Source organism: Aulonocara sp. 'chitande type north' Nkhata Bay, linkage group LG9, assembly GCF_057382095.1.
Source record: "Aulonocara sp. 'chitande type north' Nkhata Bay isolate Kocher_YH1m ecotype deep benthic linkage group LG9, A_spYH_male_GT1.1, whole genome shotgun sequence".
NCBI lineage: Eukaryota > Metazoa > Chordata > Actinopteri > Cichliformes > Cichlidae > Aulonocara > Aulonocara sp. 'chitande type north' Nkhata Bay.
Window position 1 is genome coordinate 24,570,018 of NC_141352.1, and position 24,491 is coordinate 24,594,508.

Genomic DNA, 24,491 nt, shown 5'->3' on the forward strand with positions numbered 1-24,491 from the left:
GCCTGAACAAAACACTTTGTGAACAAGAGTTTTTAGGTTTCGATGGAACAAATAAAAATGTAACGTAAGCACCTTCAGTGGAAGTGTTTGTACCGTTGGTTGTACATAATCCGAGCTGCAGCCACTCCGGGAGGGAAGGGGGGGTTCTGTAATGTAAATTCAGTGAATGTCGATCATATGATGCTTTTCATTAGTGGTGCCGCCCTCCTCCTCCTCAACTCTGTAAATGACAGATGGACTGTTGGTGATTCGCAAATAAATACTGTAAATCGTATTTCAAAGGAAAGAAAACTTACTGCGGGAAAATCAGTCTCGGCGTCAAAGCATGGAAAAAATTTTCAAGAGCTAATGTAATTTTAAGTTTATTGCCATTATCCTTCCATTATGTTGTAAATGTATACACCTTTGCTTTCTCATTACACTGTTGAAATCACTTCTTTAAAAAACTGAAGTAAATGACAGGCTCGTCCCTTTTTATCGCCTTCTTTTAAATTTCATGAATTTGGGTCCATCTAAAGCAAAGACATTCCATCCATTTTCAGCTTATTATGGAGCATTTTAGGATTCACTGTTAATTTTATATGCAGAAAATGTGGAAGATCTTTCGGTGACTGGCAGGAATATCATTCCTGTGCATATGGGTGACAAATTAAATGAAAAACATGAACCCGTGACCCCCAACCTTAACGTGAAGGGACTGTTTAGGTCCTCAAACCTTGTCTTTTGTGCCCTGCTTCTGAACCTGTGCACTACAATTTTAGCAAAGTAAAGATGAGGACAACCACAGCACAGGGTTTTTTTCTTACTAAGTGTTGAAACATTTCTAACCCTTTCTAGGTTACTAATAATCACGGGCACAGAGGGGGTCACTGGATCATTTGTGTATGAAAACTGTGATTATGCCCTTTGGAGTCACCAGATCTCATCACAATCATGAAAACCGCAAATTGTTTTAACCTCTCTGTTAGCCTGGCAAACACTTCCTGCAATTTGTCACCTGAGAGTGGAATCGTCCTGCCCCAAAACTGCCACGTGACAATTCAGATGTGATAACGTAGACCATTTAAGCAACTAGTACCTCCTCGGTCTTCTCAAAGCACCACTGGCCCCGTCTGGGTTCAAAGACCGCGCTGACTGCTAGGAACGTGTAATCCTCTGGGCTGCACGGGTGTATATAATACATTATCTCCAGTATAAATCAGCCAGTCCATACGTAGGTGTCTCTCAGGTATAAGAATCATCATCTTGTACTTTTTCATGCTGGTTCTGTCATCTAACATGACCTCCAAATGCAGTGTTAAACCGCTACCTGCTGTGGTCACCGTTCACCCACTTTCTTTTATTTCCAGCTCAGTTTCATCATAGATCTCTCTGCCCTTCATTTGTACATAATAAAATGTTGATTGAGAAATTTATGTACAGTGTTTTATAATAAACAAATCTATGTACAACATGCGCGTGTCATTACTTTTGACAAGGAACCAAAGCTTCAGATTGAATGAAATAAAAAAAATGAAGCAGTTGGTTTATTGAGCGCACAGTCATTGCAGATGTTAAGGCCGTGGTCGTTACAGGACACTTTGCATCACAGAAGTAACCATATAACACTTCAGAGTGGAAAAGAAAGACACGTGACTGATTGGCCTTTGAGGTGAGGACGGATCCAAGCGAGTACACAACGATGCACTTCCCTCTCCTTTGGAATTACACAGATGTTGCAACGCCTCGGTCGCAGCTCAGGACCAGCAGGTAACAAACTGTTCACTCACAGTCGGCTAGTCTGAGCCACGGGAGGCTTTTGCAGTTACAGTACTGTAAGCAGTGAAGGGTTCAGCTGCAGTTTTCAGTTGTACTTATTCATTTACATATCATACGTTTCCTGTAAGAAACTCAAACATCACAATTTGCCTAAATACCAAGTTTACTTGCGCTTCGTAAGGATGCACAAATTTAATGGCCTGGTTTGGGGCTTTCAACAAATCTGGTAACATTTGTGTTGCACCAACTTTGGCCTGTTAAATGTTCAAAGACCGTTTGACGAGGAGCTGAAAAACTTTAAAATTCTTCTTTTTATGATGATTCTTGTTATCAACAACAAAATAAATATTGGCATTGGCATCAGGTTTCAGTCAAACTAAAATTTTAAACATCAGAATGAGCCCAAAAAATACAAAAAATAAATCTGTGCATCCTTAATACCAAACCTCAAGTCAAGAGGAAAGCGCCACGATTCAGATCAGAGACCCCTGCTTGCCGTTTTGTTCTGTTAAGCCAGAGTTGGCACTCAGATCAGCACCAGAGGTCCATCCAAACCAAACTCCTGTTGCCTCCCTCGCTATTTTTGCCCAACCCTGCTGGTCTAAGGACCTAAGGGTGGCAGGTAAATTGCTGTCCTCTCCCCTGGAGTAGCTGCCTGAAGAGAAGCCCAGCAGAGGAGGATCATTTGTCTCTGGTTAGCACCATCTCTGTGAGCCTGATGAGGGCGTCTCTCTCTGGGGATGGCCTGAGCCTACTGATCTGCCTGATTGCTTCTTTGCAGTAGTGCTGGGCCAGGTAGTTGGTCTGCTGCACACCATTGCTCTAAAACAGAAGGAGGAGCACTCACATTATTAAAGTTTTTAATCTATTAACCTATATCGGATTTTTAAGACTGACCAATACAGATATGTGGTAATTTAAAAAAAATTATTTTTCTAAATATTTTTAGCAGAGTCTCCCTAACATTTATCATTTATTTATCTAAATGTGTCTGCTTGGATCAGCTCGTTCCAAACATGTTGTCAACAGAGAAGCTGCACAGCTCCCTCTGGTGGAGAAACTACATAACTTCAATGCACAGATTTTTTTATTTTTATGTATTTTTTTGCTTTTTAGGCGGGCCTTTTTTCTTTAGTGATCGGTTAGCAGTGAAGAGGGGACACGAAGAAGAAGTCAGGCAGCAAAAGGCTGCAGGTTGGATGTGAACCCGGGCCGCTGCATTTCAGCCAGAGGGCATATGGGCACCTGCTCAACCAGTGAGCTGGCAACCGGCATCTGCCACTCATAACATGGTCGAAGGGCGGTTCTCCTATCCTTTAAAAAAAAAAAAAAGTCATTTATCAACTGCTATAAATGCTGATACTATCAGCAAGTAGCTAATACTGGACGATAATATCGTCCAGTATTAGCTACTGGACGATAGCTAATACTTATCAGAGCCAGAGCAGATAAGTCTGCTCTGGCTCTGCTATCAACAATAAAACACTAAAATCATTGACAACTGCTTTTTTTGTCACGCAGAGCTCAGCTTCGTTTACTAAACACCTACTTCTGGTTACAGTTTTGCAGCCTTTTGTGAATGATTAAATATTACAGCAGGCACTGCTCATAACCTGGTTATACCAACCCTATGGTTAAATACGGTGTGGCAGCATCATGCAATAAGGGAGAAATTCATAAAAGAATAAAGGAAGCGAGTTCACCTTAAAGCACAAGTAAGACCGGATTAAATTCTTGCTTCAGAAAATGTCCTTGACCAAGGCACTCCACAGCGTTTTTAATAATCAGGACCGATCCCTCTCTAAGGGACGCACTGGGACAAGTCTCTGTCTTTGAGTGATTCGGCCAAATCCCAGATCTAAAGCCCAAAGAACATCTGAGGAGAGACCCTGAAGATGACAGTTTAAGCACTTTCACATCTAATCTGACCAAGCTTTGGAGGATCTGCACAAATCCAGGTGCGATTTGTGCTCGCACAGTTTACACCACAGTGACAGTGCTGCTAAAAGTACCGAGTGAGTTCGACTACTTCTGTAAATGAGACTTAGGATTTTTAAATGCATTTCCAAAAATCTATAAAACCATCCTACCATCGTTAGTTTCAGAGTGCAGATTGTTAGACTTTGACCTACAGCGTCACTTCAGACTAGGTAAAGTTCTTTGCATCGCTTTTAGATCTCTCTCTGCTCTTTATTTGTACACAATAAAACGCTTATTGTAAAATTTATGTACAGTGTTTTATTATAAACAAATCTATTTCAACATGCATGTGTCATGACTTTTAAGAAGCTAATTTCACATCATTTTATTTTTTAATATAAATGTTATTAAGAGAGCCCTTCTTTTGGTTGGACCTTTAAGGCTTTCACTTATGGTGTATTACAGCTCATACCTGAAGGACGTACTGCCAGGCTCGATCTACGTCTCCTTTGGAGGCGAAACGTCTCATGATCATTGCATGAAGCTCAGGAAACTGAAATGACAAACAGATAAAAACTAAAGACAGTTTGCAGTCCATCTCATTCACCTAGTGGTGCACAGTTTGTCTGCATGTCCTGAGTAAGAGCGATGGTGGCGGTGTCTCACCTGCTGACAAGCAAACAGGACCGGACCAGTAGCCAAACCCAATTTCAAATCGGCTGCTGTGGGCTTCCCCAGCTGACTGGCTCCAGATGTGAAGTCCAAAACATCATCCACCAGCTACAGGACAAAACAAACCGCCTTATTACATAACTACTGTGCAAAAAATCATTACTGATATTTGCTCATCACTGAGGGCGACACTTTGCTTAACAGCCTGTACCTGAAATGCAATGCCAACATTCTTCCCATACTGGTACGCTATTTCATGCACTTCAGGATCAGAGTTTACCAGAATGGAAACCTTAAATGAAAGAGTGCAGACAGTCAACGAAAAAAACATTAAAAAGTGCAGAAAACGAGGCTTTTCTCCATCTCTCTGCTATTTATGTGAAGACAGAACGTACATACTGCTTTACAACTGTTTGCAATAAGACTTGCTGTCTTCTTGAAGGTCTTCTCGAGGTAGTGTTTGAATCGCTCGTTCTCATTCTCTTTGGAACCCAACTGCATGAATTCACCTGCAATCACAAGGCTATATGTAAATGCATTCTTCCGGCCAGTTCTTCTGCATGCTGGTTCTCGGCTCATCGTGACTTACCTCGCACCAGGTCCTCTGTGACCTGAGATAAAACTTTCACCACTGTGATGTTACCGATACGAGCCAAGGCCATTGAGGCAGCCGAGAGGATAAAATCTCCGGCTAAGATAGCCTGGAAGAGAGGAGGCCGAATGATATACGAGCGGGTGGTTCGGAAAAACATATCAGACCAAACGATTTTATCTCCTTTACCTTTTTTTCACCCCACACTTCATTAATTGTTCTCTTCCCTCTTCGCTTATCCGATCCATCTATGACATCATCATGCACCAGGCTGGCAGTGTGAATCATTTCAGAGATCATAGCGATGGCCCTCTGCCCTGGGAGCAAATCTCTAAAATGGACAAACGCAGACAGCAAACAGGAGGAAGTCAAATGCAATTATCTGAAACAAAAGAGTTTGTCATAACGGTGCAATCAGGACTCTGACCCGTGTGTCGCAGAGCAAAATACAACTGAGTTTAGAGTCGTTTACCCGGCTCTGTTGCTGTGGATGTTAAGGGCGCGAGCCATCAGTACCACTATCATTGGTCGGATGGCCTTCCCCTTGCCATCGAAATAGTATTCACACAGAGATTTCAGCTCTACTTTGGACACAAACAGCTCCTGTAAAGGACAGTAAAAAGCAAGCGTTTTATTTCCGCCATAAACAACCGCTGTGCAGAAAGAAATCTGCCAATCACCACAGGGCAGGAAACCGCCCACTCTGACCCAAAAAGCCTTCATTAATTTGTCACAGCTATTGCAAAAATATCTCAGACAGACTTCCTTTTAGTTTTTCTCTACGTTCTTTAGCAGCTTAAAACCCCTATTGTGAAAGAAGGGTGTGGCTTTGCTCTGTTGGCGGGTGAGAGGGGAAGCAGACTGGTTCAAGGAGAAATTCAGAGTACAGTTGAATGGGAAAGCTAACAGGCTTGGTGGTTAATAAGTAGTAAGAAGGTAAAAACCTGCCAGTATTAGTGAATGAATCCTGACTGCATTAAAGATAAAGTGTGTGCTTTGCAAACATCTGGATTTAACTACTGATTTGTTCAACCTTAAAATTGGGTTGAAAAACTAATAAATGTGAGCTGAAGCTGTTACTTTTCGAGAAGTGACCAGAGAAAGGGATGCAACACAAAACAGAATACAGCACAACAATCGCTTCAGCACAACTATTCTATTTGAAAGCTAAATTGGACTGATCTCTTTGAAGACTTACTTTTTTGATGTCGTCATATAAACTCGTCAAGTCTTTCTGGGCTAACGTGAAGGGGTCCTTGGGCTTTGTGTCACTGTGTGTCGCTCTGCAACAGCAAGACTGTAGTGTTGGAAGCAGCAACCGTGACTGGTGTCTGGAAAGAAAGATATGCAAATATTTATGCTGAAACTGAACGTGTGATTTGAAATGCACAAAAGATATATCTCCTAAAATATATTAATAAATAAAATGTAAAAATCACTACTTAGCTGGACTACCTAACAACTCACCTGATTAGAAAGTTTCCTGCTTTCATGTTTATCTGTGCAGGTGTTGGCGGCTGAAATTGAAAATTAGATCATAACAAAGATGAGCTCGGGCATGTGCAGCACATCAGGTTTGCAGAGGCTCTAGCACCCTGGAGTTATTGTTATTAAACAATTTTAAACCTACACAGGATCAGTTATTTATGGACCCAGATTTTAAGCCCTGGGTGCATTCACTTAACATAGGAACAATAAAATAATACGCTCACACTAACTGGGATTGATACAAGATAGAAACATTGTTTTCTGTTTAAAATGCACGTGTTACATTTCATATAACTGAAGTGTTGCACATGTGGGTCAATGCCGAATGAATGAATCAAATGCAACTGAGGCAGGCAGCTGGCCAAGTCAAAGACAGCTTACGTGCAAGCAGGAAGTCTCAACCTTTATGAGCTCAACAAGTCACCAATCATTTCATTTAAACACACAGATATAAAATTCTCTTTACTGAGGAATGTAAATAAAGTTTCACTGGCATGGGATATGACAGATAGTGGAATAAAGCAGAAGTGGGCATTGCCTCTAAACCACCACTCTGCAGTGTATGACCTTCCTGGTTTTGAAAAGTCCTCCATGCCGGCTCTCCAGCTTTTTATTAACCGCAAACTCACCCTGGTTTCCGGCGTGGGGATGCAGGAAGCCCGGCTCAACAGGGATGCAGAGGAAGACACAGGCCTGCCCTTCAAGTGCCACAAATTTTCTAATATATTCGTGGCCGTGCAGCCCGTGGTCAACCTCGGGCATTTCCTCCACCACGGCCCCGCCATGTTACCTTAGGTTAACAGCATGCATCGGAAGTTACATATCGCAACGTGAACCGGAAAAACAGTAAAGGAATATCCGGTGACGTCTCATAACGAGGAGCAGCAGAAGGCAGGAAATGATGGAGAGAGTAAATGCGCAATAATTTAGGTATACATACCTCAAGCTAGTGCTGGAAAATGTGTTTTCAAGCTCGTCTTCAGATAATATACGGGTGTCTGGGATGAGGCTAGTTGCTGGGTTGCTAACAGCTAAGCTAGCTCTCGCCTTTTCATGACACTATTATTATTTGGGGTGTAATATGTAATAATAAACTAACGTAAGAACTAAAATTACCCTATCGTTATTTACAGGTATACGGTAGAGCTGACAGACAAAGTTAAGGTTGTTTAGTTCATGTTTAACTCGTTATTTATGTAAGTTAATAGTTAAAAAAAACCTTAAAAGTTGATTGGAGGAATTGTGTATGAAACGTAACGTGCAACTGATAATTTTTTTACTCTGATTAAGGTTTAAAAGTCCTGAAATACAATTTTAAGATCCTTTTACATCACTCTAGTATTTCCATTTAATGCCAAACAAAAATTATATTTTACTTAACACTTTAGTAGCCTATTAATAGTGACTAAGTCTTTTTTTTTACTATCATAAGTAAAATATCAGCTGTTTGGCTTAGAATAAGCACTAAGGGGAAGTGTGGTTTACCCTTTTTTATTGCTTCCCTCAGATCTGCTATCTTTAATGCAGTACTTCTCAAACCCTGGGCTGTGGATGTGGATAACCAGGTGAAACTATAAAACAAAATTAAGATGAACTAGAATATAATATGATTTTTTTTTAAAGTTAATGATTGATAAAACTGTGGGGCGTTTGGTAAGAACCTTCTTAAGGTGGGGCATGCCAGAGAGAAGTTGAAACCTGATTCGATAAGTCAGCTGCTCCATCTGTGAAAATGTGGAGCACCTGTACAGCACTAGTCTTTGCTCTGGTGGCAGCATCGAGCTTCACACCTGCATATGTCCTGGAGTTGTGCCAAAATATAAGTCCTGAGTGTCACAGTGACCACAACACCGCATCAAACAGCCAATCGTCATCGCACACTGTGAAGTCCAAGTGGACCTTGGATGCTTCAAGCCTCATGCACGACCTTAACCAGTTCAGAGTCTCCTGCAAGAAGCTATTGGGTAAAACAGATTCTTGTCCTTACAGGTCAAAATATAGAGGAAGGCGCTAATGTTATCATACAATCCCCTCTGTCCTCTCTGCAGAGGCACTCCCAATTGACAAAGATGATGGCAACTTTGTTCGCACTGTGAAGAACTGCATATTTTCCAAGTCCATTCCAACTCCACTCAAAGGTCCATTGAGGTTGACAGCAGCATCTAAGGTGAGGATGCCATGTCACTATCAGCACTGTAATTTCACAATATAGTGAATTCATTTATGTCTAAAATTGTCTTAACAGGATGTCATCGAGGGGATCTTAGATTTAGATGTGTCAGTGACTCGGTCAGGTGATTTTCTGCATTATGCGAGTGGTGGCAGACTACTGCCGGGGTCTGTGCCACTTGCTCACAGATATGGAGGTCATCAGGTATAAATGATTTTTATACCTGATAACTTTTTAAAAGCTATAAAGCTTTTGCTTATTTGCTGAGTTGATCTTTTTGACACGCTTTACTTTCCTCGATAGTTTGGCTACTGGGCAGGCCAGCTGGGGGATGGTCGAGCTCATTTCCTTGGTCAGTATTCAAACAAGTAAGTTAATTTTTTAAAATTATGTTTTTATGTTTTAAGTAATTTTCTGCCACTTCAAGCCTTTACATATTTTCCTTCTCAATTTTCATAGAAAGGGGGAGGTATGGGAACTCCAGCTTAAAGGATCTGGAAAAACACCATATTCAAGGTTTGTATTTATTTGTACATATATTTGTGCAATAGCTATTACATTTATTATTTGTAGTAATATACAGGTGTGTTAGGAGATAGCTAAAGAGAAGGAAAGGGCTTTAATTGTAGGGTCTATGATGTTTTGAAGGACGGCAGAGGAGGATGCTAGGCAGAGGGTGACATGGAGGCAGATGATCTGCTGTAATGACCCCTAAAAATGAATAAGTAGTACGCATGGCTATTAATATTAGTATGCATGGCTGTAGAATTGTGCAGTCATGCAATGCAACCAAAAAAGTATGACTTCACATCGGGCTGCAGGTCAGGAGATGGTCGTGCTGTAATCCGGTCTTCTGTCAGGGAGTTCCTGTGCAGTGAAGCGATGCATTTCCTGGGTGTTCCCACCAGCAGGGCTGCCAGGTGAGAATAAATGATTTTGAGAGCTATAAGTTTGGTATAAGATTACAAACTTAGCACAAAAAGTAAAGAAATGTGTTTGGTTGATGATAATTATTTGTTTTTACCATGATTCTATGTAGTAATAATAATTTGCTTAATCAGACATTTACAAGCAATCAAACATTCTTGGTACCTCTGATTCAGATTCAGTAGCAAAGACGGATGTTTGGCTTCCAAGTGCTTCTTTACCTGATTTGGCACTGTATTATCATTAATTAACTCCCAGCAAGTGATTGATTCGGGCTAAAGGCTGTTGACATCCCTGTTTAGCCGAAACCATAAAACGTGTAGCTTTTGCAGTAATTTTTCTGGCATTGGACTTTGTGTTTTTATCCACACAAGGCAATGATCAGGTTTACCTACTACAAATTTTACCCTAATAACTGTCAATCAGGACTTTTGATGTGCAGAAATGTGTTATCAATTTATATTTCATTCATTCACATAAAATTAGTTCAAGTCATTCGAGCTTGACTCATATGACGAGAACATTTTTTTGGCATTTGCAAAAAAAGAGACGTTTTTAAAGAAATTATAACCCAGAAATTGTGTGAATCGTGTGATTTTTGTCGCCATTTAATTGTTATGTGTTTTAGATTTATCCGCTAATTCTTTTTTTAGTCTGATTGTCAGTGAGGAGCCAGTGTTGAGGGATCAGTTCTACAATGGAAATGTGAAAGCAGAGAGAGGTACAGGATTTACCCATGACTGGAGCCTTTTATTTCAAACTGCATTACTTTTTAACAATCCAGCATAATTTTTGTTACTGTTATGCAGATGTTTTGTCTGCTGCCTTAATCTTTGTTCTGGTTCAGCTTTTCTTTATTCCCCACAGGAGCTGTTGTTCTGCGATTGGCCAAGTCATGGTTTCGGATTGGATCCTTAGAAATTTTGTCTCAAAGTGGAGAAATAAATCTTCTGAGGTAAGACTGCCTGGTCACATGACAAAGTTTACTTCATAGTTGTTTACATCTGGCTTTGTTCTGTGTCCTGTTGTGTTTGTAATGTTATTTTATCGTTATTTTCGTTTTAGAAAGCTGTTGAACTTTGTGATAGACGAACATTTTCCTTTTATAAATCCAGACAACCCAGAAAAATATTTGGTGAGTAATAAAAAAGCACAGCTGAATGTACCACTTTTGTTTTAAGTAAATAAGCTATTGAGGTTTTCTTTGCAGGTGTTTTTTTCCACAGTTGTAAATGAAACGGCACATCTGATTGCCCAGTGGATGTCAGTCGGTTTTGCACATGGTGAGAAACTGAACATTCGTATCACACAGTTTAAACCAACGCTACTTATAGCTGTCGCTGTTCTCACCACAGGTGTGTGCAACACAGACAACTTCAGTCTTCTTTCTATCACCATCGACTACGGACCCTTTGGCTTTATGGAGTCATATAACCCCAGTGTGTAGACTGTTTCATGTCGCTTTTACTCCAAAATAACTGAAATCCTCTTGCTGTCAGTTCTCAGACAAATATTTTTCTTTTTGTTGCAGATTTTATCCCCAACACATCTGATGATGAAGGCAGGTACAGCATTGGAGCTCAGGCAAATGTTGGCCTCTTGAATCTAGAGAAACTCTTGGTGGCTCTGATTCCTGTGCTTACACAGACACAACAGAAACAGTAAGAATACCACAACATCACTTTGTCTCAAGGGGGATTTACTAAATATAGGACTTGAACTCTTTTTGTCATTTCGACAAACTGGAACAGCTTTGCTGTTAGCTCATTCTTACAGAAGCCTGTTTGTTTGTCTGAAAAACAAAAGCACAGAAACATGAGCAAAATAACTTCAGAGTCACACAAAGCGATGTGAAAAGAATAATACATCCCACAATTTATTTTCAGCATATTTTAATTCAAATATATCTTTAAAGATTTTCTTTGAGAAAGTGTGGAAATAAAGTAGTCATACAGTGCAACAAAATGAAAGCAGCCACATGGAAAGTAAGTACACCCCTCACTTTAAATCTATCCCTCTTATGAAAACTGACCCCAGCAAAGCAAACAACCATTTAGTGTTTCTTGTCATCATACAAATATCTTCAAATCTTTTTAAGGTGTCAAAAAAAGTTCTGGATTATTCTTGTAAATGTATTTTTCCCTGTGAGACGAATCATCTATAGTTGTTTTTATATCCCTCGAAAATGAACTGGGGATGAAAGCAAAAACAACGGGAAGATCTGTGTGAAAAAGCAAACCATGCAGTTTTTAAAAGAAACTTTATTAAAAGGTTCAACTTAAAGAGACAGTTCAATCAAACAACAGAAATGAAGGTGTCAGCAAAACAGAGGTGCTGCAAAAAAAAGGGAATTTAACAAACAGACCAAAGAAAAACAATTCTGCTCAAAGAAGGCAACAACTATGCATTCATAGCCCCTAAAAGAAAACACACCACAGAACAATCCTCTGCAGGATGGAGAACACAACCACTTACTGCTAGTGCAGAAACACACATCACAAAACTACTGGAGCTGACCCACACTCTGAGGCTCAGGGGCTTCTCTCAAGCTTTTATACTGCAGTTGGAAACAGGACACATCCACCAACACACACACACACACACACACACACACACACACACACACACACACACACACACTAGGCCTGCTAGGGCTGTAACAGTCATGAAGAGATTGCACAAATTCCATGGATAATAAGTCACGAGATGTATCAATTGCTGAACTACATACAAGAACTTTTGGAATGATGTTCTCTGGACGGACAATTCAAATGTTTTTAGGAGCTGTTCAGGAGTATAACTTAACTTGTGTTGACTGGAAATGTTCCAAAGAGTGGAGGAAGACAAAGTGATCTGAAAGTTTAAGCTGCAGTGGATCGTGAAAACCGTAAAAAACTAACACAAATGTGGTTCAAAAAGTATAAATAATGAGCTGCGTAATCAAAGACTGGATTTAAATCTTATTAAAATATTGCAGGTGAATTCAAACTAGGCAGTAGAGACAGTCAAGAGATGTTTAGAGGAGTGGTCAAGAATAGAGCCTGAGTGAAGCTATTCAATGATGCAACCTAAAACGCTAAAATTCTTATGCTAAAAAATTCTTATGCTAAAATTCTTATGCTAATGTTTACTTACTTTTTTGCATAAATATTGTAATCTATTGAAAAAGCAAATAGGTAAAAAAAAAAAGAGGTAAAAGTTCAGTGGGATATACGTAGCTGCTTATTACACCTTCAAGTTTATTAATGTGACTTCTTTTCTAATTTGAAGAAATTCATGAAGTCAAATTGTAAACTTGTCATCTTAACTTTTTGCAGGGCGAAAATTATTCTTAAAGGATATGCCAACATTTACCAAATGAGGTGAGCTTCATGTGAAATGTTATCTTACTTGTGTTCATGCTGCAGCAAAGCCAAGACTGCATTTATTCATGTCTCCACTTCAGGGTTCACCAGATATTTAAGGCAAAACTGGGACTTCTTGGTGAAGATGAGGACGATAACGACCTCATTGCTTTCCTGCTTAAGGTGATTATACAGTTTGTTTCAGTCTTCTAAATCAGTTTAGTCTCACTCTCTGCACTGTAATTTCACTTTCCCTTTACAGGTGATGGAGGACACAGAGTCTGACTTCACCATGACCTTCAGGGAGCTCAGCGAAGTTTCAGCCAAGCAGCTTCTTAACAAGAACTTCACGCAGGTGGAGCTAAAAGTGACAAAATGTTGTTGTTCCTTTCAATCTCTAGATTTTGTTGTGAAGCTGGCCAATCTGTTGAATCAGTTGTACCAATACTGAGCTTTCCTTGCACAGCATGCATTTCTTATAATTAGGCATGCAGGAAATGTAAAGGATTGTATTATTTCTAAATCAGATGTGGGCTCTTGATGACCTATCACACCACAAGCACTTTTCTGATTGGCTTAACAAGTACCTGTTCCGGCTCAGTAGGTAAGGAAGGTCACGAGAGGTCATTTTGAATTTACTTATTTACATTTGTGTGACATCAGGATGTTTGTTGCTGTGAATTAATCTCTTTCCTCTGTTTCTGTTCAGACAGCAGGATGATAGCGATTTGGATCGTCAACACAGGATGAAAAGTAAATCAAACTGTAACTAAATCTTAATGTTGATTAAACGATGAGGGATATAAATATTTATATTCTTAGATGTTTGTTATGCAGTGGTGACAGAAACATCTGATTGGATTAAATGTTTTACAGATGTAAATCCGAGATATGTGCTGAGGAACTGGATGGCAGAGTCTGCAATAAGGAAAGCTGAGAGGAATGACTTTTCCGAGGTATGTGTCTGATAAAAGGACCTGTCACACAAAACAAATAAAACGACACCCAAAGTTGTTTATGATTTGTTTCTACTACAGTTTACTTTACCACTTTACCACTAGGTGGAGCTGCTGCACCACATCCTGTCCTCACCCTTTGTTACACAAGAGACTGCAGAGGAGGCGGGCTATGCAGCAAGACCTCCACAGTGGGCTAGCAGGTTAAAGGTCAGCTGTTCGTCATGAGTTACCTCCTAATAAAAAACTTGTAGCATATTTTGGTGTGATGTGTCATTTGTTGGGCAATATATTTGCTCCAAAAGGCAAAGAGATCCACAAACAAGCACCGACTGCAGGTGGTTACTGTAAAAGCCTGTCTGAGGGGAGGAAGCACAGCATTTAGCCATGTCCATGAGGTCTAGACTGTGCTGGCCCTGCGGCAGACTGACGACTTGTCCAGCAAAGCAACAACATATTTTAATAATACAGATCTTGATGGTGCAGCACAGCCAGGAGATTCAAGGGTTTATTTAGGTGGGTTGAAGAGTCAAATGAAAACAAACTATCTAACTTGTATATTTACTGGTAACACAATGACTGTGTTTTTACAGTATTTACAGCTATGTATGCAAATATATATACAATATGGAAGTATGATAACAGCATGACAAAGCAAACTGTAATAGTCTTTTTGAGCCCAACGTTTTCAAATGCTTTTCAAAACTGAACTTTTTTTCAAAGGTTAACTCGTTTTTGTCTTGGAAGCTGTTCAGAAAAAGGATGAATGACTAAAAGGGGAAATCTACAGAGAACTCCACTAGCTTCATCTTTGAGAAAAGGCTGATTAAGTTGTTGGCTGTGCAGGCATAGTTCATTCTGTATTTATAGTCCACAAGTTCTCTGTTCAGGCTACTGGTCTGCATGCTTCTTCCTCATGGCTAGCATCAGTTCTGACATGAAGTCTCCACCTCCTCCGCCTCCTTGCGTTGGTGCAGTCCTCTTTGGTGGAGCCGGAGGAACCTTCTTCAATGACCCAGAGGTCCTCACAGCTGGTCTTAGGGTGGCGACAGGAGCAGCAGGTGGTGGTGGAGGAGGTGGTGGTGGTGGTGGTGGAGCCCCAGAAGCTACAAACACTGGGTCAGGTGGAGGTGGTGGCAAAGACACTGGATCTGGTGGTGGCGGGGGCAGAGAGTGGTCCACGCCACCAAAACTAGGAGGTGGTGGTGGCAGTGAATTAAAGCCAGTAGCTGGAGGAGGTGGTGGAAGAAAGTCTGGCGGAGCCTCTAAGTGGTCGTCAGTGGGTGGAGGTGGTGGTGGAGGAGGGAGATTGTCCATATCAAGTGGAGGTGGAGGGAAGTTGTTTGGTTGATTCCGCTTTGGGGGGGTGGGTTTTGAGGCAGTCTTGGCAGCCATGGGAGGAGGAGGAGGAGGGAGCACTGGGTCTGGGGGTGGTGGGGGGAGGACCTCGGCTAATGGTGGTGGTGGTGGTGGAGCTGGATTCTGATAAGTTAGAATAAAATTGAATGATATAAGATTGACAGGAAGGGAAAAGATTCTTAAACAAAAGAAGAGGAGAGGGCTTGTACTGGATAAATGGTGTTGATGGCATTATGGGAAATGTAGGAGCTAGCTTCAGTTTGTCCTATGCATGGTTTGTTTTTATAGACTAAACTATAAAAACAGTCACAATAACGGCTAACCAATGCTTCCCTTCTGATGAAGTGCTGTTTACCTGAGAAATAGGTCCTGGCTGCGGCTTGGTAGCATGACCGTTGGCCTGGTTTGGTGATTTAGCTGGAAGAGGAAGAGAAACACTCAAGTGAACTTTCAGTACAAGTGAAAAAGTGTGTGCTAATATCACTGCATCAGATCAATGAAACAATCAGTGAAGGAGAAATTGCATGTCATGCTACCTTTGACTGTGGGTGAGGGCGTTGATTGATTGGAGCTCGATGGAGTGCTGCGGTTCGTCCACACAGAGTTAGAAGCCTTTATCTCTGCTGTTTTAAAGTTTTCATACAGCGATGCCCCGTACTTGAAGAAAAAGAAAAAGACAACCCGATTTTGTATCTTTGCTTAAGGAAAAACTGTATTTTGTACAGTTTTCATATTTACCTTTGCAATCCGTATTCCAGTCACCCAAAGGTTCATGGTCCAAATATCATCACAGCAGAGGTACTTTATGTACTGAGACTCTTTCTGGATCTGAGGATGCTGCAGAGGCAAAGCCACATACGTTTATACGTTTTTGATCAGCCAATCAAAAACACCACATGGAAAAAACATTGGGCCACACCTTTTAATCTTTGATTCCTTGTGTTTTCAGTCCCATCACCACAGGTGTATAAAATCAAGCACCTAACTGTGCAATCTGCTTTACAAACATTTGTGAAGGATGTTTTTTCTCTACTAAAGAGCTCACTGAATTTGAATGATGAATTTGGATGTTCCAACAGGATGCCACCATTGCAATAAATTCGTTTCTGAAATATCTTCCATTCTCAATATTACACGATCAGCTGTAAGTTATGTTATTACAAACTGTAGTGTTTAGAAACTGTAGCAAGACCACATAATATTACAGAGCTCCTTTAGCATTAGCACAAAAACTGTGGACCAGAGGCTTTCATGGCTCCTGTAGATGTTATGTATATGTGGCAAGTGATCAGCCGGATTGCATCAATCCCACCTTCTAAATTAAACTCGCGATGTCCAAAGAAATGTTTTTTAACAACTTTAACAACTGAAAATAACAACCCATAGCCAATTAGGACTTATTTTACCATTAAATATAAGGTCTTTCATGTCATTCATTAAATTTCTTCTCTCCTGTATATTCCACCATTGGCTGTAAATGGGATTATTGCAAACTGCAAACAAGGAATATCAGCAGTTCAGCCACAAAGTGTCAAACCACATAAAGTTCACTGATTGCTGAGGCACATAGTTTGTACAAGTGGCCAAGGCTCTGGTGACTCAGTAAGTGCAGAGCTCCAGATGTACAGATTTTAAAGAGTTCAAGAAATTAGCTTGAAGTTTCCATGATAATTTATGTCCTAAAAACCCAACTGCACAAATCTGCTTCATTACAGGAACCCTATCTTAATTAAATATATTGACAGTCACTTATATTAAATGCACACTAAGCTAGTTTTGAGGCAACGACAGGCTAAACCTGCTACACTGTGACCTACTTGTTGCTATTGTTTACTTTCTCCTCGATATTACAGAGAGCCATAAGGGGGCAGCGTGGGTCTAGAAGCAGATCGTTTGGTGCAAGTCAAATAAATAATAAATATATATATTCACTTCCTGTTTTGTGGGATATTTCTGTTTGCAGGTGTGAACAGAAACCAGTCCTCCGATGGATCATGTAATTCAATATTATTGCGACTAGTGAGAAGGCTGATGTTCGTTTTGCTTTTGTTGTTGCTTCCATGCAAGAAGATATCCACATATGCCAACTTTATGACCATAAACACTTACTGTAACATTAATTCCCCCAGTCTATTGTTTCCCTCCCTGAAGCCGAAGTTAAATTACCTTGTAATGACACAATATGAGTTATAGAAGCTTGGTTATTCATAATGGGGGTGGTATTAGAGATCACCTCCGGCTGCTCCTCTGAATATTTAACAGCAAATTGATGAGGCTAAATTGTTCTGTTGTCGTCCTTGAATTGCAGCAGTTTTTTGTCAGCTCATAAACGCCACCTCATCAATCTGTCAAAACGCTAATTTAACATTCTGGCAGCTAAGAACAGCTTCAGCTATTACTGTATTTACTTTGTAAGTTTAACTTTAAGGTAAGGAGGCCAGTTGAAACCTGGCTGGAGTTCTGAAAGGTAATTTTCTGTTTGCCCTTGCAGCAGCGCCTTATTCCCTTCAACCCAAGCCTCGAGTATTTTGTCTTTCACTTGAAGCTAATTCAGTTTCTTTGCTTCTCTAAGCTCTTTTTGCTCTGCTCCTCAACATCTAGTCTAATGGGATCTGCTGATTCTAGTGTTTCCCAGACAAGATAGGGGAAAAGAAAAAAGCAGACTTTCACATCCCTTTAACACTGACCAGCAAACCATCTAATTCTTGCTTTTGCATCCGTCAGCATTTTTTACCCTTAAATGATTACTGTAAGTACCTCAAACTACTGCCACTATTACACTTTAAAATCACTCTTAAATAGACAAAAAGTACTTTTGTGTAAATGATTACAAGAAGTAGGAAGTTTCTTAAAATTCTTGCCACTTTTGAGACTAAATAGGACAAAACGGTGCTGTTTCACTTCTTTAAATCGAAGTATTAATTGCTTTTGAAAATTTCCAGCCATGCAGGCAGCTGCAGGGCTTGCCACGCTCACCACTTTGGTTAGCATCTTTTAAATAGTGCAGCACTTAGTGTAGCACACAGTGTGAAGGAAGTTGCAGCTTCTGCGTTTATCTGGTCCACAATGAAAGGGCGTGTGGCGTGTGGCTTTGAAGCGAGCTGAATTGATATGCAGCCTTACCTTCAGCACAAAGCAAAAGTCAGTTGGAGCTTTGTATTTGCTCTTAAAGTCTTTGCCGTAGTAGACGTTTACGTTGTCGAACTGGACGAAGCAGACGAGGTCACGGGACGACTGAAAGGGAACAAAAGACGATTGTTCGGTTTGGGTTTTTTCTTTTTTGCCATTTACCTGTTTCTGTGCCAACTAAATTCAATATCTACCCTACAGATGCAGTAGCAGGGTATAATGTGATTCATAAATGGTTATTTGGGAGCAGGAGCTGCCAAAAGATCTGAGATATGTGGCAAGTACACTGCAGGTATCAGAGGGGGAGTAATAACCCCAGTTATATCCAGCGGTGCATAACACAAAAGTGGGGTTAATAAAGCTGAAAGACTCTTAACAGTCCCTTGGAAAGATGAAAAAACTTGATATTACACTTCATTAGGGTTTCAGTTGACATAGCAAAAATATCTCTGTATCTGTGGGATTTTCATCTTTCACCACTTCTGTTCAGCATGTCTGAGGCCGGCTGAATCAGAGCATTAGCAGTTGGACGTGTGTTTTCTCTCTTGCATTCTCCTTTTGACTCCTGACCTTGGTCTTCCCTTTGGGCACATAATAAATTCCCGAGGCCCTCAGCTGGAAGAGCCGCTGCTTCCAGGACTTCTTTCCGTCTTCTCTAAGATGCAGCACCCCCTCGAGATCAGGCACGATGATGGAAGTCCCGCAGAAGTTCTCCTGCAGAGATGAGGAGGGGATGAAAGGGTAAGTTACTAATAGGAAAAAGTCACCTTATGGATGATGTTACACCTATAGGTTGTATGTGAGTGTGTTTTACCTGTATTAATAACTCTTTGTCCTTATCTTTCATATCTCTGAGAGTTGTCTTATCCTTCTTCCACAGATAAAAGTTCTGCAGGAACAAAACAAAGTGCTTGAATTATTGCTTTAGGGACGGGCATGTTGGTTTATTGGTTAGGCCACCTCTTTGTAAAACAACTTAAACTGGACCTATTAGACTTATTTACAGCTCAGTTCTTTTCTTCTTGGAATCATATGAAGAAGGTTTGCATGAATAACAATTCAGAAAAAAGCTTATTTATCTCACTGGGCCTTGATGCAGCTTGTCGGTTCATCCTCTGTCTGAAACGAGCAGTTTTAGCTCCTCTACCTTCAAGGTTTTAAGGGTTAAGGAATTAAACTAAAGGATATCATTCTCTAAAAGAGCAGAAGAAGTCATATAACCTTTAAAAAACAAAAAACATCGGGGTCTCAATCCCTTTTGTCTCTGTATGAGTGAAATACTTTGGCGTCATATCATAGTCCGAGCCAGTATGTTTTCATTGTGAGGAAAAGCCCAGAGGGAAAATCTATTTGGTAGTTCATGTCAAAAGCTCAAATAGTAAATGAATAAGGACATACTGTATGAAAGAGATCTGTCTTTTGTTGGAAGACATGGAAGACATGATGGAATACTTTAAAAACGAGAAAATCTTCGCTGGTTTTCCAACCCAGCTGTTTGCCTCTGCCAACAGACCGAATCCATTAAATACTGTAAGATATTAAAGGGTCTCATTGTATCACAAACATGCCAAGATCTCCTTTTTTTTGCCTGAAGCTGTTTCACTTGATATACTGCAGTGTGGACATAAACGTAAGAGGTCGTGCCGCAAGGACGAAAAGACATTGCATAATTGAGAAGGTGAAAACAACCAGACGGCGCAGAGCTGAAACAACGTGCAGATAGATTTGCACAAATTCAGTCCAAGAATAAGGAGCCACACCACATCTCACCCAATGGATGTGTGAGATCCCACACGAACGCTGCTTATTATCAGTGTTCATTTATAGAGGTTCATATAGTTTTATAAAAGAGAAACTATTGAAGTAGACCAACCTGTGGGTTTTTGAAAACCTCATATTTCTCTGGTCTCTCTTGGAAGAGTACTTTGTTCTCGCTGTCCCTTGTCCACGCTGAGAGTGGGTCCACAAGGTTCTCGTGGTCTTCAAACGCCCGTTCTGCCAAAAGAAAAGAATAGATGTATAACTTATTAGTCTGGCACATTCATAGTGAAATATTGCTGGAGAAGAGTCATTTTGATGTACTGTTTTTTTAATGAGATGACAGATTCTTCACATAGTTTAGCTTTTGAAATTCCACCATGCAAAGTCACACCAGGGGAATGAAGAGGCTTGAACTGGAGAATATTAAGGTACCAAAGGGCCAGAGCGACTTTAAGCCAGACCTGAGTGAGTCTCTCAAGCGTATGACACACATATTGCTATTTATAGTCTCTATTCTGATATGTTATTTGTCTACTTCCTAAAAAACTGTAGTTCAATATCTTGTTACACATATGTCCACAGTATCAAGTATCAAGCTAAAGTAAAGAAAAAGAAACCTTCTAATTAAGTGTTTAAAAGCCATGATTTTAATGCTGGAGCTTATCCATGTGGTGCTTCATCTTACTTAATTTTAGCTTTATTTAATATATCACTAAAATTTATACCTGCTGTCACTGGACAACAGTGGAAATAAAGAATATTATTACCCTGTGAAATGTCAAGAAAGGCTCACATCTAAATGGATGTGATTAGATGACTGGTGAGGACAAAAGTCCATTATTTTAAAAAAAAATTGTATTGTGAGATTAGTATTTTTTTGCTTTGAACCTTCATCGGGGTCCGTTTTAAATTCAACGGAAGGAAACAAGTAGTTCTCTTTTTGTTTCTAACACAGTCATCATTTGCAAAGCTAAAGCAGCCTGAGGTTCAAAGAGCAATACGTTTCTTTTCCTGCTCTGAAAAATAAAAAAAAAACAAAAACAGCTTCTGTATTTTATTTTTTGCTAATATATTTAGCTATACATGCATAGCAGCCTCTGCAAGTTCCTCCTTGGTCTTCCCCATGCTTTTAGGAACTGTAGAGTAACCTCCCACTTTTGCATTTTAAAACTAAAATGACAGAAAGCAGTCCAAGGTCTTCAGAGCCGGAGGTGAAAAGCACGCTGAAGGAATTTATTTTTTATTCCCTTGTTCTCAGATGCTGGTCCTTTCATGCAACATGTGGTGGTTCTGAATGTCAGATATTATTAGCACATTTAAGTAAAGCACTATTTCTTTCTATCTCTGCAGTAAATCCAGCTGATCTCTCTTCAATCAGCCATGAGATATAGTTTGGCTCAGCCACTTTGGAAGATTAAACTGTCTCCAGTTTACTTTCTCGGTGCACTATTGTTCAAACCAGAAAGCACGCCAGACTTTATCTTTGTGCCATGAAGCAAGTCAAAACAAATGCTTCGCTGCAGTAGATCACTCCATCACGAAATCTTTAAATCAGCTGCACTTGCTTCAAAGTCAGTCGCACAGCTTTACAATTGTCTATTTCAAATGAGCTGAATTAACGGAGGACCCAATAAAATCCAACCTCCAGCATTTGCTGGCAGGACTTTAAATGGTACTAAACCTCCAAAACACATTAAGAGCTTTTTCCTTCTCCTCCTCCTTCTCCTCCTTTTTCCTCCTTTGCCCACCCACATGCCTGGTGCTGTAGATCTCCATCATATACTGGCCCTTTGAATGTAGTTTAGCCCTGGTCTCAAATTATGGGTTACCAGCTGAGGCAGAGGTAGGCATTAAATAAATTGCTGCCAGGGTTCCAGACTAGTTTGACTATTACAATCATTAAATGGATGGTGTGACTTTGCTTGCTGGAGTGAGTTATTAGGAGTAAAAGTCCCTTTGAACTGCATTAACCACATGGTGCTTTTCAGTAGTGTGCATGGCGAGCACATGGGTGAATGTATGACAGCGGAGATTTTCTGGAAAGCTGGTGTTGCTCGTTGAGCTCTGTGGGTGTTTATTGGGCATGATTTGCTTTGACGTTTTGCTGAAGAAGATTAAAGGTCAGCTGCAGTGTTAGTAATGTTCAAGGGTTTAAAAATGAATTAACTGTTTCCATTTTGGAGCTGTTTTTCTGTGCAGTTAGCCAAAGGTGACACAAAATCCCAAACACTCTTGTGCCTGTGAGTCAAATGGCGCACACAGAGGAATTCTTGCATGGCTGGCACACTATAGATAGCAGTCTGTGTGTCAGACGACTAATTTAAGCCAAGAACTATGATTTGGTTAGTGCTGACCAAAGGGAAAAACGCACATCGGCTCTTATTTTTTGCACCAGCAGCACAGATATGTCATCTTTATCATGAGGTGCAAATAGAAGTGGGAATATAAATCAAAATGAAGGAAGAGGAATTTAACTTGAAATTGAGATTAAAAACATTACTAAACCCTGCAGTTCCTCTAATGGCCACTTGCGGCTTGCTTTAAAAGAAGAAGACACACATAAATCCCCCTCCTTGTACACATAAAAAACTTTCTAGTTGATTCAGGGTGTCTGGAATATCTTTCCGAAGCCATGTCTCTCTCATTATCATGATGTAGTGTGCTGACAGCCAAAAAGCTAATGCTGAAGCTCAGAATGGAGAGGCTAAATCCAGTGGCTGATGTAATATGCCCAAATTTACAGTTGAAATACATGCCTTGTATAAAAATCGAACAAACAACAACAAAAACTCTGTATTGTACTGTATTAACTGTACAAAGGCTTGACGTTTGCATTGTTTGCTTCAAATAAGAGGTTGGTGATAACATTAGCATAGCTGCTATCTACATGCTAGGTATCATTTCATCTAATTTGTTACTTTAAGAGCATTTGTGTATACCGGTAATTATTTGAGAAATAATATGGCTTGTTGTGAATTTAATTTCCTCCATTCAAGAATTGTTTTTCAGAGTTGTTGAGAGTGATATGTTAGTACTTTATTACTTTCTCTATATGACACTTATAACTAAATTGCAGGTTCAGTCAAGCTAGTTAGCTTTAGCTGATACCTTTAGCACTCCACCTTCACTTGTAAATGTCATGACTGGTAGTTTAGCTCACTGGGTTTCCACATTTGTCTAATCTTCCCTGTTTTATCTAACAAAGGCAAAAATGTCCGAAAAATTATTTAAAAATTATTGTGAAAAAGACAATCTAGACAATCTAGTCTAAACCAATAGGTGATGTCACAGTGGTTTTGTCCATCTTTTATGTACAGTATGATATATATATGAGAGTGCTTTGTTGATTTATTCCATCCATACCAAGAGTAAAGTCTTAGTTGAAGATTTTATTTTTATTTTACATGTATTATACCCTTTAACAGACACATTCTTTGATAGGAAAACGTTTTTAAAACAAGTGTTATGAAAAAAAACCTAATGATATATATCCCAATCTGATAAAGTTTATTATTCTGTACCATTGTCCTCTCATGTTGTCAAAAGCATGTATTTATCCTCTGTTGAAAACAGTCATTAACAATTTATGATTTTTCTGTTTCTGAGTAATATTTTCTACACACCACAGTCCCCAGCAAAATAATATATTATTAAAGTTATATAATTATGATGAATGTCTAAAGATGTAAACTGCAGTGGATTAACATGTTCTTATTCTTCATCTTCAAATTTAAAATAAGAAATTGAATAATTCAACGCTTAGCCATTAATTTTGTGCGTCACAACAGCATATAAAATTTCTTTAAAGCAAAATAATAACGACTCATATTTTATTGCTCACAAAAGTTAATGGTTTTACCACCAGTATTTGATTAAAACTGCTTCAGGATGAAATAAAACAAATCTCTGTGTATGATATAGAAAAATGGCTATTTAAAAACACCAATTATCTCTGTTAAAATCTGATAAAGTGGTAAGAAAACACAAAAAGCAGATGGTACCGCCAATGGAGGTGCAGCCCAGCAGCCGAAGTAAATATAGCACAGACAGCTCAGACGGAGGCCTGAGATCATAAGGCTTCTATTTCCGCATGACAGGGAGGATGACTGACAGTGTCCGATACAGCAAATTAAACCCACCTGTCTACACTCCTCGTGTGAGTGTAAGCAAGAGAGCGACAGAGAATATAAATATAAAGGAGAGGAGGAGGGCAAGAAAGAGATGGATGGGAGTAAGATCAGTGTTTCATTGTGAGCTCGGTGCAGTTTGGCTGCCACCGTGCCAATAAAAACACAGTCCATCATCTCGACCAGGATGAAATATCCCACCTTGTACAGTGAGTGTATATTTTTGTGTGTGAGTGTGTTTGAGACAGTTTGACAGTTCATATAAAAACACAAGTCTGGCGTTGTTAA

General features: G+C 39.8%; 3 protein-coding genes across 14 annotated transcripts in view; 1 reads left to right on the forward strand and 2 right to left on the reverse strand.

Annotated features, from left to right (window-relative positions):
- Positions 1 to 1,494: 1,494 nt before the first annotated feature.
- pdss1 (prenyl (decaprenyl) diphosphate synthase, subunit 1) lies at positions 1,495 to 7,674 on the reverse strand. 4 transcript variants are annotated; one of them, XM_086306656.1, is made up of 12 exons: positions 7,371 to 7,670; positions 7,060 to 7,220; positions 6,410 to 6,459; positions 6,141 to 6,273; positions 5,415 to 5,545; positions 5,132 to 5,273; positions 4,940 to 5,051; positions 4,750 to 4,859; positions 4,562 to 4,642; positions 4,345 to 4,458; positions 4,151 to 4,231; positions 1,495 to 2,580 (listed from the first exon to the last, which is right to left on the reverse strand). In XM_086306656.1, exons 2-12 carry the CDS (start codon positions 7,213 to 7,215, stop codon positions 2,440 to 2,442), a joined length of 1,251 nt encoding a protein of 416 aa, XP_086162782.1. In that variant the 5' UTR covers positions 7,216 to 7,220; positions 7,371 to 7,670; the 3' UTR covers positions 1,495 to 2,439. The 4 variants fall into 4 exon arrangements, with proteins under 4 accessions (XP_086162782.1, XP_086162785.1, XP_086162783.1 ...); XM_086306658.1 differs by lacking the exon at positions 1,495 to 2,580 and adding an exon at positions 2,613 to 3,072 and having other exon boundaries at positions 7,371 to 7,674; XM_086306659.1 differs by lacking the exon at positions 7,060 to 7,220 and having other exon boundaries at positions 7,371 to 7,669.
- LOC147322210 (uncharacterized) lies at positions 7,005 to 14,085 on the forward strand. Of its 9 annotated transcripts, XM_086306640.1 has the most exons (21): positions 7,014 to 7,360; positions 7,938 to 7,995; positions 8,101 to 8,394; positions 8,479 to 8,597; positions 8,676 to 8,804; positions 8,904 to 8,968; positions 9,060 to 9,116; positions 9,422 to 9,520; positions 10,181 to 10,248; positions 10,395 to 10,482; positions 10,593 to 10,662; positions 10,738 to 10,810; positions 10,862 to 10,966; positions 11,059 to 11,188; positions 12,845 to 12,889; positions 12,973 to 13,054; positions 13,134 to 13,226; positions 13,399 to 13,475; positions 13,581 to 13,636; positions 13,748 to 13,827; positions 13,933 to 14,085. In XM_086306640.1, exons 3-21 carry the CDS (start codon positions 8,163 to 8,165, stop codon positions 14,053 to 14,055), a joined length of 1,791 nt encoding a protein of 596 aa, XP_086162766.1. In that variant the 5' UTR covers positions 7,014 to 7,360; positions 7,938 to 7,995; positions 8,101 to 8,162; the 3' UTR covers positions 14,056 to 14,085. The 9 variants fall into 9 exon arrangements, with proteins under 9 accessions (XP_086162773.1, XP_086162771.1, XP_086162769.1 ...); XM_086306641.1 differs by having other exon boundaries at positions 7,938 to 8,394; XM_086306643.1 differs by having other exon boundaries at positions 7,012 to 8,394; positions 10,193 to 10,248.
- The window catches only part of apbb1ip (amyloid beta (A4) precursor protein-binding, family B, member 1 interacting protein), a 28,158-nt gene continuing 15,437 nt past the window's right edge, over positions 11,771 to 24,491 (reverse strand). The window contains exons 7-14 of the mRNA XM_086306638.1: positions 20,189 to 20,310; positions 19,130 to 19,204; positions 18,886 to 19,029; positions 18,310 to 18,420; positions 15,925 to 16,023; positions 15,723 to 15,843; positions 15,542 to 15,603; positions 11,771 to 15,309 (exon numbers count right to left, since the gene is read on the reverse strand). Of these exons, the coding sequence (XP_086162764.1) occupies positions 14,719 to 15,309; positions 15,542 to 15,603; positions 15,723 to 15,843; positions 15,925 to 16,023; positions 18,310 to 18,420; positions 18,886 to 19,029; positions 19,130 to 19,204; positions 20,189 to 20,310 (1,325 nt within the window). The 3' untranslated portion in view covers positions 11,771 to 14,718. The remainder of the gene's footprint in view (positions 15,310 to 15,541; positions 15,604 to 15,722; positions 15,844 to 15,924; positions 16,024 to 18,309; positions 18,421 to 18,885; positions 19,030 to 19,129; positions 19,205 to 20,188; positions 20,311 to 24,491) is intronic.

Bases quoted from the DNA above. Each gene is read 5' to 3' on its own strand.
- pdss1 (XM_086306656.1), bottom strand. From the start codon at position 7,215: ATGGCGGGGCCGTGGTGGAGGAAATGCCCGAGGTTGACCACGGGCTGC. The intron at 6,274-6,409 runs GTGAGTTGTTAG...CTTTCTTTCCAG, and splicing joins GCAGGAAACTTTCTAATCAG to ACACCAGTCACGGTTGCTGC. The intron at 4,459-4,561 runs GTACAGGCTGTT...TTTGTCCTGTAG, and splicing joins ATGTTGGCATTGCATTTCAG to CTGGTGGATGATGTTTTGGA.
- LOC147322210 (XM_086306639.1), top strand. From the start codon at position 8,163: ATGTGGAGCACCTGTACAGCACTAGTCTTTGCTCTGGTGGCAGCATCG. The intron at 10,483-10,592 runs GTAAGACTGCCT...TTTTCGTTTTAG, and splicing joins GGAGAAATAAATCTTCTGAG to AAAGCTGTTGAACTTTGTGA. The intron at 13,637-13,747 runs GTAACTAAATCT...AATGTTTTACAG, and splicing joins GATGAAAAGTAAATCAAACT to ATGTAAATCCGAGATATGTG.